This window comes from Felis catus, chromosome A3 (assembly GCF_018350175.1).
Source record: "Felis catus isolate Fca126 chromosome A3, F.catus_Fca126_mat1.0, whole genome shotgun sequence".
Classification (NCBI taxonomy): domain Eukaryota; kingdom Metazoa; phylum Chordata; class Mammalia; order Carnivora; family Felidae; genus Felis; species Felis catus.
Genome location: NC_058370.1, coordinates 113,683,842 through 113,700,338, shown reverse-complemented (window position 1 = coordinate 113,700,338; position 16,497 = coordinate 113,683,842). Strand labels below are relative to the sequence as shown.

Sequence of the window (16,497 nt, the reverse complement as noted above, 5' to 3'; positions counted from 1 at the left end):
TCTTCAACTTCAATATTCTATTCTTCAGCCGCTTATTACGTACTTAGTAATTCATTGTTTTAACCAGTTACTACTAATTTATTCCTAATAGTTACATTTTTATTTAGGTTACATTTACTTGTTTAACTTTTTTTTTTTTCATTTTTGATTATGCAAAAGATTGTAATGCTGGTAAACATCATAGACTACCCAAGAGGAAATTGTATTGTTTGGTGTTCATTTAGTCAGAGAAGTTCTATTGTAGTAACCTTTGCTGCTTTTTTTTCTTTTTTAAGCTTATTTATTTGAGAGAGAATGAGAGAGAAGAGAGAGCGAGCATGTGTGTGTGAGCAGGAGAGGGGCAGAGAGAGAGGGAGAGAGAGAATCCCAAGCAGGCTCCATGCTGTCAGCACAGAGCCTCATGTGGGACTCAAACCCATGAACTGTGAGATCATAACCTGAGCTGAAATCAAGAGTCAGACACTTAACCAACTGAGCCACCCAGGCGCCCCCTCCTCCTTTGCTTCTTTTTAATTTTTTTTTCAACGTTTATTTATTTTTGGGACAGAGAGAGACAGAGCATGAACGGGGGAGGGGCAGAGAGAGTGGGAGACACAGAATCGGAAACAGGCTCCAGGCTCTGAGCCCTCAGCCCAGAGCCCGACGTGGGGCTCGAACTCACGGACCGCGAGATCGTGACCTGGCTGAAGTCAGACGCTTAACTGACTGCGCCACCCAGGCGCCACTCCTTTGCTTCTTTTAAGTTACAAATATTTACTTCTTTCCTTTCCTTTCTTCTTTTTTACACATATTTACTTTCTAAAGAAGAATTTAAATATGTGTTAAAAGTTACTGTTTTTGTAGTCAGTCTGTATAACTAGAATGCAGTTTTTCTCACTAATTAGTTTGAGGAAAATGGTGCTATTAGACAGTAAATTATAAAATTAATGTTTTTTTAAAAATAATTCTGTTATCACTCTGAGACTACTTTTTAAGATTATAAATTAACTCCATTTGTTAATGGAGTTTAATAACTCTTCTTTCCCTTTAGTGCATGGGACTTTCTTAATTACAGGAAATAACTTCTTATTTAATGTTTTATTAGAGTATACATATAGAAAACTATACAGATCATAAGTAAACATAGGAATTTTCATGAAGGGAACACACTTGTGTCCCCAGCCCCTGGAGCATGAGTCAGATCATTGCCAGCTCTCCCAAAGCTGTCCCAGCCCCCTTTCAGTCACTAACCACCCCCTCCCCTGTGCCAAGGACATAAATTGAAAGTAAAATCTAATAAATGAATATTCATGTTGCCGTCATTTTTTGTTTCATCTTTTCCAATCTTTGAATGTGTTTATACTTGCCTTTTCTGTTTTTAAATTAAAATTTTATTTTATTAAGATAACACAAACATGTACACAAGTTAAATAGTAGTAAAAGGCTTAAAACAAAATGTAGCAATTTCCTGCTCTACCCCTTTCTAGTCCTCAAGATCCTACTCCCTAAAGGAATGTATAGCATTTAGTATATACTGTATTTCTTTTCCCATTTGCACATTTCCAGATTTCATAATATAAGTATATGCTGCTGCTTTTTTTTAACCAAATTTAGATATTATCTGTTGATTTCCTATTATAGTAAGCAAGGTCTTAACTCCCTTGTATCAGCATCTCTACTACTTCTTTTATCTTCTTAATATATTTACATTAAATTTTTTGGTTAAATGAATATTCTCTATTAACATTCTATGCTTTACATACAAAATTTAAAATATTACAAGGTACTATGATTGGTGGTTTGTTTTATTGCTTTTTGTTTTTTATGATATTAATAATTGTCTTGGTTTTCACATTGTTCTCTCTCTTTCTACGTCTCTTGTCTGAAATCATAATGTCTCCTGCCTTTCTTCTTCTGACTTTTGGTCTGGATACAGTCATAAACGCTTGTTATTGCTAAGCCTAGTGGAGTCTTCCAGCCCTAAACTTTTGTAGATGTGCTCTCCTTCTTACTTCCTCCTTCCTTGGTTTCCATAACATCACTTTCTCCTGTTTTTCTGAACACTCCTTTTTAGTCTCACTCATGCATAGACCTCTATTCATCTTCCCTTAAGTGTGCGTTCCTTAAGATTCTATCTGGGGGTTCCTGGGTGGCTCAATCGGTTGAGCATCTGACTCTTGACTTTGGTTCAGGTCATGCTCTCATGGTTCCTGGGTTCAAGCCCCACACTGGGTTCTGTGCTGACAGCATGGAGTCTGCTTGGGATGCTCTCTCTCTCTCTGTCTCTGCCCCTCCCCTGCTCATGTACGCTCTGTCTCTCAAAATAAACAAATAAATAAACTTAAAAAAAAAAAAGATTCTATCTGTAATATGATTCTTACCCGGAAGAATCTCTTTAGGTAATATCTGCCATGGCCATGAGTGACTTCTGTTATCTGTTTCTTCTTACAGAACTTTCTTCTACATATATCTGGCCATTGAACATACAGATAGACTATGAAGACATTTGTCTTGCTTGCACACCTGTTCAGGGTCCCACTCTCTTCTTGTGACATCTGCATATGAATTATGTGGAGGCTTTGGTATCTGTCTATAGTTCTTCACCCTACCCTGCTCCTATTCACACAGACACACCACTTCCTTACCCTTTACTGTTCCCTTCACACACACACACACACACACACACATACACACACACACACACTCTCAATCTCTCTCTTTCTCTCTCTTTCTTGCTCTCCCTTTTCTGACCTTTCTCCTCTCAAACATGTACACTGCCACTCTCCATTTTTATTGGCGAGAAGGCTAAAAATTGTCTCCTGCCCATTGTCTCTTCATGTAGGTAAAGTGAAGAGATGGGATGTTGGGCCAATTGTCAGATCCTAGAGAAAACAGAGTATTTTACTAATTTAGTATGCTTCATTTATACTTGATAGTAACTATTTTAATAGATCATCCATTTTAAAGCGTGTTAATCCTTGAAATGTTTAAAAATGATCACTTGATAGTGCATATTCATATAGTCTCTTCTGCCTTGTTACTTTCAGATTTAAAGTCATGAATGGGATTGTAATATGAATTTTATTACTTTCAGAATTAAAACTACACATTTGGGATTGTAGTGTGAATTTGCAGGTGGAGATCTTGTCCAAACAAGAAAGAAAAAACGCAATTAAATGTTCTCCTGTCCACTCTTTTGCTATATGCGATTCGGACCATGAGTCTGAGCTTACAGTCCTAAAAGCTACAGGTGTCCATCAGATCATTCAGAGAGAGCACTCAGATTGAGAAGACAGAGGCATCGAGCCTATGAAAGAAGAGCCCCCAAAGGAGCCCTAAAAGGGAGCACAGAGAGCTTGTCAGTATGTGATTCTAGAGAGTGGTTCAGGACTTTTATTTGTAAAAAGTGTAAAGGTGATATTCCACCAGGTCTCAAGGTTTTTCACCATCATTGTCATTGATGATGCTGATGGTAGCCCTTTGTTTTTTGTTATTATTTCGTTGTTCTTGGCTTACCCGTTTGTTCTGCGCATTTTTTAAGGTCCTTAAAATTCTGGTCAGGGCAGTGCTTGATGGGATGACTGATCGAAGTGGAGATGTTGCAACTGACCTCAAAGGAAAGCTGCGGGAGTTACTTGGCAGAGTGACTTCAAGAGTGACAAATGATGGAGAAATCTGGAGGCTGTATGCCCAACTGTATGGAAATGGGCAGAGTGAAAAGCCTGATGAAAATGAAAAGGTCAGTCCTCTTCCAGTCCTCCGGGGTGCTTGCCTTTTGCTTGAATTACGTGTGGGGCATCTGCTTTGATGGTTGGAAGCAGAGATAAATAGCTTGAAGGGGAAGATGGATATGCTCAGGTCTTCTGTCTTGATTCAGAATCTTTAACATAAGCACTTGGAATTGCGGGCAGGTTAAGACTCGTAAGCATTCATCTTTTCTCTTTTCATGGGTTTTTCTCACACGGTTGTTCTCTGCTTCCTGCAAAAGGCTCTGTCTGACCTGCTCCCGTGCTGGAGCTGCCTCAAGTAGCTGTCCACAGTATATACCCTGCAGCCCTTGCTCCAGGCCCCTTGCTGAAGACTCGGGTAGATGGGGCTCAAGGACAGAAGAGCATTCAGATCTGAGATGGGGACCATGGAAGGGAAAAAGAAAAAGGAACCAGATAAGAATATCAGAGGCGAGCTTTAAGTCTAAACATAAAATGCTTTACAAAGGTCGCCCGGCCCCTTTCTCGAAAGTGCGTTAGAACACCAGTTACACTCAAGTAATGCCTTTGGCTTAAGGGAGCCCCCAGGGTTTCCAAGGTTGAAATAATTGTTTTCTGTTCTTTTCAAAACATCCACAACAAATCAAATGTACTCCTTGCGTGAGTTTGGAATTTGCTGCAGTACAGCTCATCTGTGGGATGGTTAGCCGTCTCTCCTCCCTCCGTCCACCCAGCTGGCTTCTGCCATTGCCTGTCTGCCCAGAGAACACATACTTACATGCACGCATGCACACACTCCTACCTGCCATCCTTCCATTTCTTCTTGAATTATGAGGCCTTGCATATGTGGAATCAAGGGTAGTCTGAAGTCTCTCATCTGTGACTTCTCCCTCAAGATTCTGCAGGGATGGAGCTGTGAAAGTGTCTTAAACTTCTGTGAGTACACACACCTTTGAGTAATCCCATAGTTGTGCCTGGGTTCATGCCTCGTTTTCCAAACGGGGCTCGTAAGCTGATGGCTACCGATGCTGAGGAAAGGTGTGCAAGCTTCTTCTAGATTTCCAAACCTGGCATTTCTGTTTTTCTCTTTGGAGGGAAATGTCTCTATCAGATACATCCCTTTGATTGCTTTTAATTGCTTATTGCTGTCGGGTGTGCATCTGTACCCCTTCTTTGATGAGAGTAGTAAAGCCTGTGCTGCGTGACACAAACGCTCGTTTTTCAAGTTGGAATTAGTTCCATATGACTTCCAGGAAGCCGCGTTTGAAATGTGAATTACACTTGTTATTCTGAACGTTGTTCTTTCTCTGTCCTCAGGCGTTCCAGTATCTCTCCAAGGCATACAAGTGCGACACACAGTCCAGTTGTTGGGAGAAAGATATGACATCATTTAAGGAAGTGGTTCAGAACGCCTTAGGCCTCGCACATGGTATTTGATGTAATGTTCGGATATCCCTGCCATGCTTTAATGTATTTTTACTGAAAAAGTATTTGTCAGAAGTGAAGTTCCATTACACATCATTTCAGATTATTTCATCGTATTGAAATTGTTGTATTTGATTCAGCAGATCTTTATAAGACCAACTACCGTGTAGTAAGTACTTTGGAGTAATCTGAACAAATATAGGATAGAGCGGTCTGCGGGATAGAGGCTTGAATGCCCTCTGAGTGACAGGTGTTAGGAGCTTTCAGTACGTGAAGTATCTTCACAACTGTAGCCAACCTTCACGGCACATAGAGTCTACTTGTGTTTATCATATAGCGGTAGGGAAATCTGTTAACATTTGCTGACTCCTATTCCTTTATAAATGGAAATATTTATTATCAGAAATACGTAGATTCCTGGAGTACATAGCAACGTACAAAAAGCTATGGCTTATACAAAAGAAACAAAAAATATCCTGTCCCTGCCTTTGGGAGATTTAGTGGGTGATATTTGAAGGGAGGGATAACCTTACGTATAAAGTTGTATGCCTGTTGGGCAAATATATTCCAGATAAAGGTTCCTTTTAATTATTTGCATAAAGAGAAATATACCGGATAAGTTAATAATACATTTCTATATTTATATTTGAACATGGGTGTGTGAGGCCCTGGAAAGGGAGTTCAAATAAAATAATGAAGCTACAGTGCTAAGAACTGGATCACAGGGACTATGATCCTATCCTAAAGTCTTCCTCCAACTTCTCCTGCAACTATTAATTACAGTAACTGGGGAGCCAACACGGGACCATAAAAAGGGTAGACCCTTGAAACCAGGGAGACCTAAACTCCAGGACCAGCTCCACCAGAAAATTGTTAGGTGACGTTGGGTAAATGACTTCTCTCTGAGCCTTAGTTCCCTCATCAGTACAATGGGGGTAATACCTACCTCTGATTGTTAGGAAGTAAATGAAAACATATTCAAAAACTTAACAGTATCCTACACATGGTTTAAATGTTAATCCCTTACGTTCTCACCTCAGCCCTGTTCCTCTGGGGTAGAGGATCTGAGCTATATGATAAGGCATGCAGAACTAAAAAGAGAAAAATGAAGAACAAAAATAGCATTTAATATGTCTCTAAAGAAGTCACAGAACATTCAAACAGCTTAGAAATGGGCTTAGTAGATAATAATTCTACTTCTGGTCTTTGATATCCTTGACAAAAGGGATATAAATATCCAGTTTTCTGGGCTGCCTACCGCTTGGCAGATCCAGTAGACGTGCTGATCTCTGTCTAGCTGAAGTTCAGAGTAGATAAGGTGGAGGTCATTGCTGGGAGACCCATGGAATGTGGCTACAGTTCATGTGGCTTGTGTTGGCCATGGTGGGTGGGCTTAGATGGAGTTCAGTTCTTGTGCCTTTGACCTCTGTGGATATAGTACCAGGTTTGGGAACCCCCATAGCCACGTGTATTATGTACATAATTATAGCAAGGTGCAATCTCCTTGGAAGAATTTATCTTATCTACTTCAAATTGCCAACCCTAAACATTTCTGTGAACAGCTAGCTTTGTAACAGTTAAAGCCAAGGTATTTTCTGTAATCACTAAGTGTTGCTATTGAACCTGTCAAGTATAAATGCACAGGTTAAAGAAATAAGTGCTGCAGTAAAAAATCTTCATTTACTTCTTAAAGTTGGTTTGAAACTATTTTGGACACTGTTTTTTCATCAAGGCAATACTGGGAGAAAAACAAGTGTTTATTCTTTTAAGTTCCCTTTGACTTTAATGATTTAGGTGTTGGTGCTCCGACAACATTTTAAGCATATTTTAGTGGATGCTCGGGTTTAGTTTCTGGTGATATTTTAGATTGATAAAGATAAATGTTTGCCTTTTCTTGTTGCTTTTTTTTTTTAATTAAAAAAATATTTTTTAATGTTTATTTTATTTTGTAAGAGAGAGAGAGACAGAATGCGAGCAGGAGAGGTACAGAGAGAGAGGGAGACACAGAATCCGAAGCAGGCTCCAGGCTCTGAGCTGTCAGCACAGAGCCCAACATGGGGCTCGAACTCACAGACTGGGAGATCATGACCTGAGCCGAAGTCGGACGCTTAACCGACTGAGCCACCCAGGCGCCCCTCTTGTTGCTTTTGTATACCAATGCTTAGCTGAGGAATGAACTGGATTTCTATTCTATTCTGTTGCCCACCTTGCTCAGTTCTGAAAAGGCAATGTAACATTAAAAAAAAAATCTCCTCACAATTACTCCTTTGAGTTGCTGTTTGTAAGAGTAGCTATGTACTTCAAAAGGCCGGAGAAGACATTGCAGTGTCTACATAGGGTTTGAGACCTTTGAATAACAACGTTGTCATTTTGTGCCCCTTTGTATTGTTTGGGGGCTATTCATTTATAGCGTCCGCTCTTCTGTTTTCTGGGAAAGGGTGCGCAAAAGCTGGTTCTTTCTTTGCCATCCAGGAACTTTTAAAATAATAGTTATGGGGGCGCCTGGGTGGCTCAGTTGGTTAAGTGACCGACTTTGGCTTAGGTCATGATCTTGCAGTTTGTGAGTTCAAGCCCCGCGTCGGGCTCTGTGCTGACAGCTCAGAGCCTGGAGCCTGTTTCGGATTCTGTGTCTCCCCCTGTCTCTACCCCTTTCCTGCTCATGCTCTGTGTCTCTCTGTCTCTCAATAATAAATAAACGTTTAAAAAAATAAAATAAAATAAAATAAAATAAAATAAAATAAAATAAAATAAAATAAAATAATAGTTATGCATTTTAACTACAGTCTACCTGGAGGAAGCACTGCTGTCTTGGATTTGCTGATAATTTGAAGCAGCAGTTTATTTCTCTCTTTTTCTGGAGCTCTATCTTTATCTCTAGTGCCTTTTGGAAGTGGGATTGAGGAAGGGGTCTAATAGTGTTTGTCTTTTTGATCTACTTTTGTGTTTTTGTTGTTGTTTATTTGTTTTGTTTTTCAGAACTAAAATAAGGATTTAAAAAAGAATCACAGGGGCGCCTGGGTGGCTCGGTCGGTTAAGTGTCTGACTCTTGATGTCTGCTCAAGTCATGATCTCACAGTTGTGAGATCAAGCCCTGCACTGGGGCTCTGCTCTGGGTGTGGAGCCTTCTGAAGATTCTCTCTCTCTCTCTCTCTCCTTCTACCTTTCCCCCCTCGAGCTATCTCTCTCTCTCTCTCTCTCTCTCCCTCTCCCTCTCAACAACAACAACAATAACAAAAAGAATCACAGCTATTTCTGCTCCGTTCCTAGGTATTTAACAGCCCACATACCTCAGCTATGATAGTCAAATTTTCTTCTACTGAGGGACACAGACATAATCTTCACTATCTATCTTCAGGTTAACTGTGCCCTTTGAAGATGAGGTGAACATTGTTGATTACCATGCATTCTTTCAACCCTTAGCTGAGAAATGTCAAAGTCTAAGTATTATTTTGAAATGAGAATGTCATACTTGGTTCTCACCAACCATGGAAGATATTAATTAATGATAAAACAGTTTTTGCCAGGCACAGGCAGTCTCCACCAAACGATCAGAGTTCGCATTCAAGAAAGACGTCTATTTCCATTCCTGGTCTAAGATCTAGGATACTAAGTAGACTTGCACTGTTGTACTGGTTAGCGTAGTTTTAAAACTGGATCTGGTTATGCGTCTGCTTATAGCAAGCATAATTTAGAAGAACAAACACAAGAACAAACCAGTGGAGAGATATCAGGTGCTGTATTTTTACAGAGCTCTTTACTGGTTCTTATAAAGCATGAATAGCCAGGCCTTCTGCTAGTGAGGGTTATGCTTTCTTGGTAATTTCACATTTTAGGAAGAAATGGGCTCCCTGGCTCACTAGAGGCAGAGTGGGGGCACATAGGCAACTCTGTTCTCTCCCTGCCCTTGCTGATGTCAAGTGCAACCAGAGATCCCCATTGCCGTCACCTCCCTGAATGCAAGCATATAGGTTGTGGAAATCACTCCTTCCAGAATGGTGATGGAAACCCTGAGTATGAAAAGGAGGTTAGGATTGAGCTGTCAGCACCTGTCACGTCGCTTCACTAGGCCAGTGTCATTGGCTACTGTGAGTCCCTTTTAAGGACTTGGTGCCCCGGGAAGCTACACTAAGATCTGCCACATCTGGTTTTGCCCTCTGTGGACACCTTGTGTTCAGTTAGATTTTGTCTCTTTTTGCCTGGTTTCATTAGTGTATGTCTGTATATGTTGTGTGTGTGTGTGTGTGTGTGTATCTGTGTTTAGGGTCTCTTCCTGATGATTTGTAACGTACCAAAAATCACCTATTTTCCTCAAAATTCTCCTTTTAGCAGTAAGTGCTAAGAAAGATAATGAGAATTGTGCACATAATTATTGTCCTTTTACCAAAATAAAGACTCTCCATGTAGAAATATTTGTAGAGTCTGTACTATAAAATCCTAATTAAGCAATTGTTTTTTTTTACTTGTAAATTATCATGACCGGTATTTAATGCATGTTTTCTCTGATGTGTGTTTTTCAGTGGCTATGAAACACAGTCAACACAAATCCAGCCCCCAAGAGGCGGTACAGGTGCTCTCCTCAGTTCGACTCAATTTACAGGGCTTGGTATCTAAAGCAAAGGTAAGAGTGAAATGTCAATTCGTTTGAAGTGTCACAGGAAGAAGGTGTTAGTATGACCTGACCGCTCTGAAGTCGTCTTTTACACTGGGAGTAATTTTAGGCCCTCGTGACATTTCAGATATCAGCCCCCAGGTGGTCCGTTGTCCTGGTGGCAGCATCATCAGCTTAATGGCTCAACTACCCTTCCTGGGTAACTCAGGAGTCTTTGAAATTAATATTTATAATCCAGCTCTACTGCATTCTTCAAGTTAAAGTAAACCAATGCTCTTTTTTTTTTTTTTTAATTTTTAAACATATTATTTATTTTTGAGAGGCAGAGAGAGCGTGAGCAGGGGAGGGGCAGAGACAGAGGGAGACACAGAATCCAAAGCAGGCTCCAGGCTCTGAGCTGTCAGCACAGAGCCTGATGCGGGTCTTGAACTCATGGAGTGCGAGATCGTGACCTGAGCCAAAGTCAGACAGACGCTTACCTGACTGAGCCACCCAGGTGCCCCAAAGCCATGCTCTTTCACTTACCGTCGCTTTCCCCAAAGTGTGGCACATACGTTACTGATAGCACTTGGCTAAAGGTTTTTTTGTTTTTGTCTTTTTAAAAAATATTTATTTATTTTTGAGAGAGAGGAAGGGGAGGGACAGAGAGAGAAGGAGACAGAGGATCCACAGCAGGCGCTGGATCAAAGCAGAGCCCGATGTGGGGCTTGGACTCATGAACTGTGAGATTATGGCCTGAGCTGAAGTCAGCTGCTCAACCAACTGAGACACCCAGGCACCCTAATTTTTTTTTTTAATTAAAAAGAAATTTTTTTTAATGTTTATTTATTTTTGAGAGAGAGAGAAAGAGCATGAGTGCCTAAACTTTTGATTTTAGTGTATATTTATTTCAGTGCATGCTAGAAAAAGTATAACTAGCACATCAAACCTACATTTTCATGAATATTATTGCTTATTTTTCTTAAAAAAAATTTTTTTTTTTACATTTATTTATTTTTGAGAAACAGTGAGACAAAGCGTGAACGGGGGAGGGGCAGAGAGAGTAGGAGACACAGAATCTGAAGCAGGCTCCAGGCTCTGAGCAAGCGGTCAGCACAGAGCCTGATGCGGGGCTCGAACCCACGAACTATGAGATCATGACCTGAGCTGAAGTCGGACACTCAACCAACTGAGCCACCCAGGCGCCCCTGCTTATTTTTCATTTACAGTAGTGTAATGTTTCCTTTAAAAAAAGACTTAAAAAAAAAAAGACTTTTATTTAAATTTAAAAAGTTCGGGGCACCTGGGTGGCCCAGTCAGTTAAGCATTCGACTTTGACTCAGGTCATGATTTCAGTTAGTGGGTTCGATCCCTGCATCAGGCTCTGTGCTGACAGTTCAGAGCCTGGAGCCTGATTCTGTATCTCCCTCTCCTTCTGCTCCTTTCCCATTCATGCTCTCTCTCTTTCTCTCTCAAAAATAAATAAACATTAAAAAAATTATTTGTTTAATTAAAAAAATTTAACTTTAAAAAGTTGAGTTAGAGACAAATATTAAGGAGGTAGTATATGGATTTCACAAACATTGTTAACTTAGGTGGGTGACTCAGGTTTGACAACTAAAACATATAAAATCTACAAACGCCACCTTATAAATGAGCACTTGGATGGAGACACCGAAGAGTCCCCGAGACAACTGTTTGAAGCCTGGACTCTGAGTCTCTACCTGTGGCAGGTCAGGCATGGGGCGGAGCCTGGGAAATCTGCATAGCCAGGTGTGGATTATACTTTTGGAAGCAAAATTTAAAGGCATATAACTTGTAACACAATTCAGTGCTTTCTCTTCTCATTTTTTTTTTAATGTTTATTCTTGAGAGAGAGAGACAGAGCGTGAGTGAGGGCGAGACAGAGAGAGAGGGAGACACACAATCCGAAGCAGGCTCCAGGCTCTGAGCTGTCCGCACAGAGCCCGACGGGGCGCTCGAACTCGTGAAACACGAGCTCATGACCTGAGTCAAAGTCAGACCCTTAACTGACTGAGCCACCCAGGCACCCCTCTCTTCTCATTTTTACTCGTCTTCACTTTTTAATCGTGGTTTGCAAACGAATCCTAACGCTTCTGAGAGTGAGTCTGTGTGTGGCAAGTGAAAGTCACTTCTGGACACGTGTAAAACCCTTCCCAGAGTTTGCATGCCTTTTTATCAATTGTTTGATCTTTTCAGATGAGGACATCGTTTTCGCCTGTTTAGATTAGTAACTTGCTTTACTATCCTTTTAGTCTGCAAGCTGGAACCAAGTTCCTATAATCTACCAGGAGGAACCGTACTCCCACCCGTCTTGGTGGCATAAATTCAGTTTTGTGTCTTTCAGAAAGCAGCATGAGCTCTCAAAAAAAGTCAGGGTAGCAAGCTTTCCTGTGACTTTTCTTCTCAGATCAGGAGTGTGGTTTCCTAGTTGGGTTAGATCACTTACCTACCCGTGATTATTTCCTCAGGATACACTCTACTAGTTCCCTTCTCTCTGTGCAAAGCTTTTTCTTATGAGTTATTAATTGCATATAAATCTATACTTACATACTTAAATAGTCTTGTCTGTGCAGAGACTGCCTATCCTCCTGTATTGTGGAAGATGCCCAAACATTGAAGATAAGGCCTCAGATGGGGCATCTGGGTGGCTCGGTTTGTTAAGAGTCTGACTTCAGCTCAGGTCATGATCTCGCAGACCCTGAGTTCGAGCCCCACATCGGACTGTCTGCTGTCAGCACAGAGCCCACTTTGGATTCTTGTCCCGCTGTCTCTCTGCCCCTCTCCTGCTCACATCCTCTCTTGCTCCCTCAAAATAAATAAAACATTAAAAAAGAAAAGAAAAGAAGGACTCAGAGCATCATCTATGTTTAGATTCTGTTCTCATTAGATCCTAAGGGGTTATCCAAAAATGGGAAAAAATGGCCTCCCAACGCCTCCTTTGAAGCACATTTTTTTGCTATAAAATTTGGGAGTCTGGTTTTATAGTAGATCAGATGCCCTTCCTATTTTTTTTTTTTTTTAACAAATTGGTTTGCAAAGCTGAATTGCAGTCCCAAAAACGCTTTTTGAGAGCACCTTAAATAGTGAAAATGGAATAGGATAGCTCAGTTAAATAGCTTGCAGTAAGCTTGGTTCGTACCAGTCTCTGATCTTTTCTTGCCAGGCCAGGGACTTCATAGAAATAAAATCTCCGAGAACCTAGAGACTTGTCCCGTCTGTGCTCCCCCAGGATGGAGCAACTCTCCACCCCTCAGCACATTGTCACTGTGCAGATTTGCTCCAGAGGGCATGGAGCTGTTGGGGGAAATGCTGGACAGCCCGGACACAGAACAGATTTTATCATTTCCATGCTTAGGGATCCTCAGCAAATAATTCATTCTTTCTAAGCCTCGATTTCTATCTGCTTCCTCCTGAGTTCATAGGGGAGTGATGCAGATTCATGATGATTTGCAAGCACTGTAATTCTTAGTAAAAATCAAATGTGCTGTGTGAGTCCAGGTTATTTTCCTAAAAGGTGTTTTCTCTATCAATCACATTGCAACGTTCTTATGTCAGTCTGTTATGAAATGCTGTACACAATGTGACTACACGGTAATGTGACAAATCTTTACTAAACATTTATGATGTCCTGCATTCGAGTGAATGCTCTCAGCTCCAAAAATCACTGTGTGAAACTCTAAGCTTGTCCCAGTGATGATACTATCCCTCAAAACATCTTTGGGACTCCCTCTTTAGAATTCTGTCAGAACATTTGTCATGTGATATATGGTAGTGATAGTAAATAGTCCCACAGTAACGGTAAATTTACTTTTTGTAAACAGGTCAGCTAGTCAAGTCTGATGAAGAAGGTAGATAGTGTGCTGGAGCATCTGGGTGGCTCATTTGGTTAAACGTCTGACTCATGGGTTCGTAGGTTCAAGCCCCATGTCTGTCTCTGCACTGGCAGTGCAGAGTCTGTTTGGGATTCTCTCTCTCTCTCTCTCTCTCTCTTTCTGCCCTTCTCCCTGCTCTCTCTCTCTCTCAAAATAATAATAATAAAAAAAGATAGTATGCTGAGTAAATTACATTTCTGATCAACACACACACACACACACACACACACACACACACACATACACACACACACAGTGGTCATAAAATCCCAAAGCTAATTTTTTTAGGTGCCTGTCTTGCCTCAGCAGGCAGTTCCTAACAGAGGCTTTCCAAAATGTCTCAGCCACGATGGCATCAACCTATGTTGCAATATACCTCCCAAGGCAATTCCTTTTATAGGAGGAGAGAGCACATTTATTTTTATTTTAATATGCTGGGATTCTTTGCTTTTACCAAATCTTGATAATCTTTGTGACCCCTGAGTCCTATGCCATAATTAACATTTAAATAACATAAAGGCAGGGGGGTGCCTGGGTGGCTCAGTTGGTTAAGTGTCTGACTTCGGCTGAGGTCATGTTCTCATAGTTCGTGGGTTTGAGCCCTGCCTCAGGCTCTTTGCTGACAGCTCAGTCTGGAGCCTGCTTCGGATTCTGTCACCCTCTCTCTCTGCTCACGCTCTGTTTCTCTCTCTCTCTCTCTCTCTCTCTCTCTCTCTCTCTCTCTCTCTGTCAAAATAAATAAACATTAAAAAAATAACGTAAAGGGTATGATTTGTATGAAGTTGAATATAAAATGTGTTTGTTTTGTTTGTATACACAATGAATAGATTTGTTTTGTTGAATGAAAAATCCAGAAACCATCCTGTGACATCAAAATGAATAACCGATATTCAGGGCAGCCGTTCTAAAGAGCACAGCTCATTCGAATTTACAGGTTCAGGCACGTTTTTGATGCCTGGCTCAGTTTTGCAGCTTGTGCGTTTCCAGGATGGTGAACAGAACAAACCCTACCATTGCTGCCGTCATGTGGTATTATTATATACAGGGAATTTGACTTCTCTGCTCTGTACCTATCTTAGTTTAAAGAGATTTGTCATTGTTTTGATAGTTCTCCTTTGTTCTTTATATTGCAGCAACTTTTCACAGATGCAGCGAGTGGAGAGATTTCCAGGGAGCTCGCTGATGAAATGGTAGCTATGGACGCCCTAGTAATTGAGCTACAAGGCCTTAGCAACGAGTTTCGAAATCAGTATTGACCATCCTGGGAACACTTTCTGGAAAAGGAGCTCTCACCTTCTGAGTTTCTCTCATACCTATGTATCTGAAACACAAGATACTGATTTTTTAAAATAAATTTCTCTTTTATGGCTAACATTTTTGTTTTGTGATTTTTCCAAATGTTTGAGCTTTCTGAAGTACGTTAAAAGTTCCCTGTTTCTTTAGGCTTCGTTACAGTTGAATTCAGCATCTTTATCATTCTTGAGGTGTTTCTGCACAAAGAGCGAACAAATTGTAGTTTTCTTTTTAGCATAGGGTTTATTCTCTCTCAGCCTAAAATGATACAGGTCATCGTTTGGAAAAACTTAGTCTATACCAGGAAGAAAATATCACACACTACAAATTTGTAGAATCGTTAGATCGGCTGCTTTATTATTCAGAAGTGGTAAAAGGGTAGATTGAGTGACAGAAACCTTTTTCCTTCTTGAGACTTCGTATTTGTGTCTGAAAAATACAGACTTGGCTAAATTAGAAATGTGGGTATGGTTTAGCTTCGAAATCAAGAAAATGCAAGAAAAAAAATGACATAACCCAAATTTTGATTCAACCATTAGCCACTAGTAACCAGGCAGACCCTTCTCCTTTTATATCCTGCGAGCCCTCGAGATGGTTGTTCAATAAGGTTATTATGAGTGAAGACAGCCATAAATGATGCCATGTTACAGAGATGCCAAAATAAAATGCTTTCTTAGCAATGTCTGTGGAAACAAATATTGAAGGCATTAGCTGAGTTTAATAATCTTACTACAAAAGTCGTAGTAAGGAATTCTCAGTCCTGGCGTGGGTTGCTGAATTTTGGGTCCCGTGCATCAGTCATCTGACCCTTGCTTTTATCTATGTTCTTATTTATAAAATGTGAATAATTACCACCCCTTCCTTCTTTGTTTCAGCTGTCGCAGGAAATTTAAAAATGCATACTCTGCAAATATAGGAATTCTGAACATTTTTTTTTAATGTTTATTTATTTTTGAGAGGGAGAGAGAGCACAAGCAGGGCAGCAGAGAAAGAGGGAGACACAGAATCCGAAGCAGGCTCCAGGCTCTGAGCTGTCAGCACAGAGCCCGACGCGGGGCCCGAACCCATGAACCGTGAGATCGTGACCTGAGTTGAAGTCAGACGCTTAACCAAATGAGCCACCCAGGCGCCCCAGGAATTCTGAACATTTAAAAAAAGTATTTTAAAACTTTCATCAATGAATTTTAGTTACAAATGGTTTCCTATGCTTCGTTTCCTTAACCACCTGCTTGTCTTTTCTAGTACACTAGTCTAAAAAAAAAGTCGGTGTCTTCCTCAAAGCAGTTTCCCCTACAGGAGACACAGTAACTGTGAGAAAGCCCAATAAAGTGAGCTAGTAGCCTGAGTTAACATTAAATGTCCATTCAAATCTGTTATGGAAGCTGTTGAGGAGTAGGTAGGTAAATGGAGGGAGGGAGGTTTTAAGATGAACTCTATCAATACCCAGCTGTGATCCCCACTAGAAAATGGATAGACATATACTGGGAGGGGCAAAGATTTCAGGAATCAAGTGGAAGGCTGAAGAAGAGTTTCCAAGTATTAGAAGTTTTTAATTCTCAGTTTGATTTTCTTCAGGTTCAGCTCAAGGTAGAAAGACGTTGGTGAGTGT

The 16,497-nt window shown here is 40.6% G+C and overlaps 1 protein-coding gene across 1 annotated transcript in view; it reads left to right on the top strand.

Annotated features, from left to right (window-relative positions):
* Nucleotides 1–14,967, top strand: part of TTC27 (tetratricopeptide repeat domain 27) — a 188,164-nt gene extending 173,197 nt beyond the window's left edge. Inside the window, exons 17-20 of the mRNA XM_045054699.1 lie at nucleotides 3,521–3,718; nucleotides 5,004–5,115; nucleotides 9,629–9,729; nucleotides 14,729–14,967. Coding sequence (XP_044910634.1) covers nucleotides 3,521–3,718; nucleotides 5,004–5,115; nucleotides 9,629–9,729; nucleotides 14,729–14,851 — 534 coding nt within the window. The 3' untranslated portion in view covers nucleotides 14,852–14,967. The remainder of the gene's footprint in view (nucleotides 1–3,520; nucleotides 3,719–5,003; nucleotides 5,116–9,628; nucleotides 9,730–14,728) is intronic.
* The last annotated feature ends 1,530 nt before the right edge of the window (nucleotides 14,968–16,497 follow it).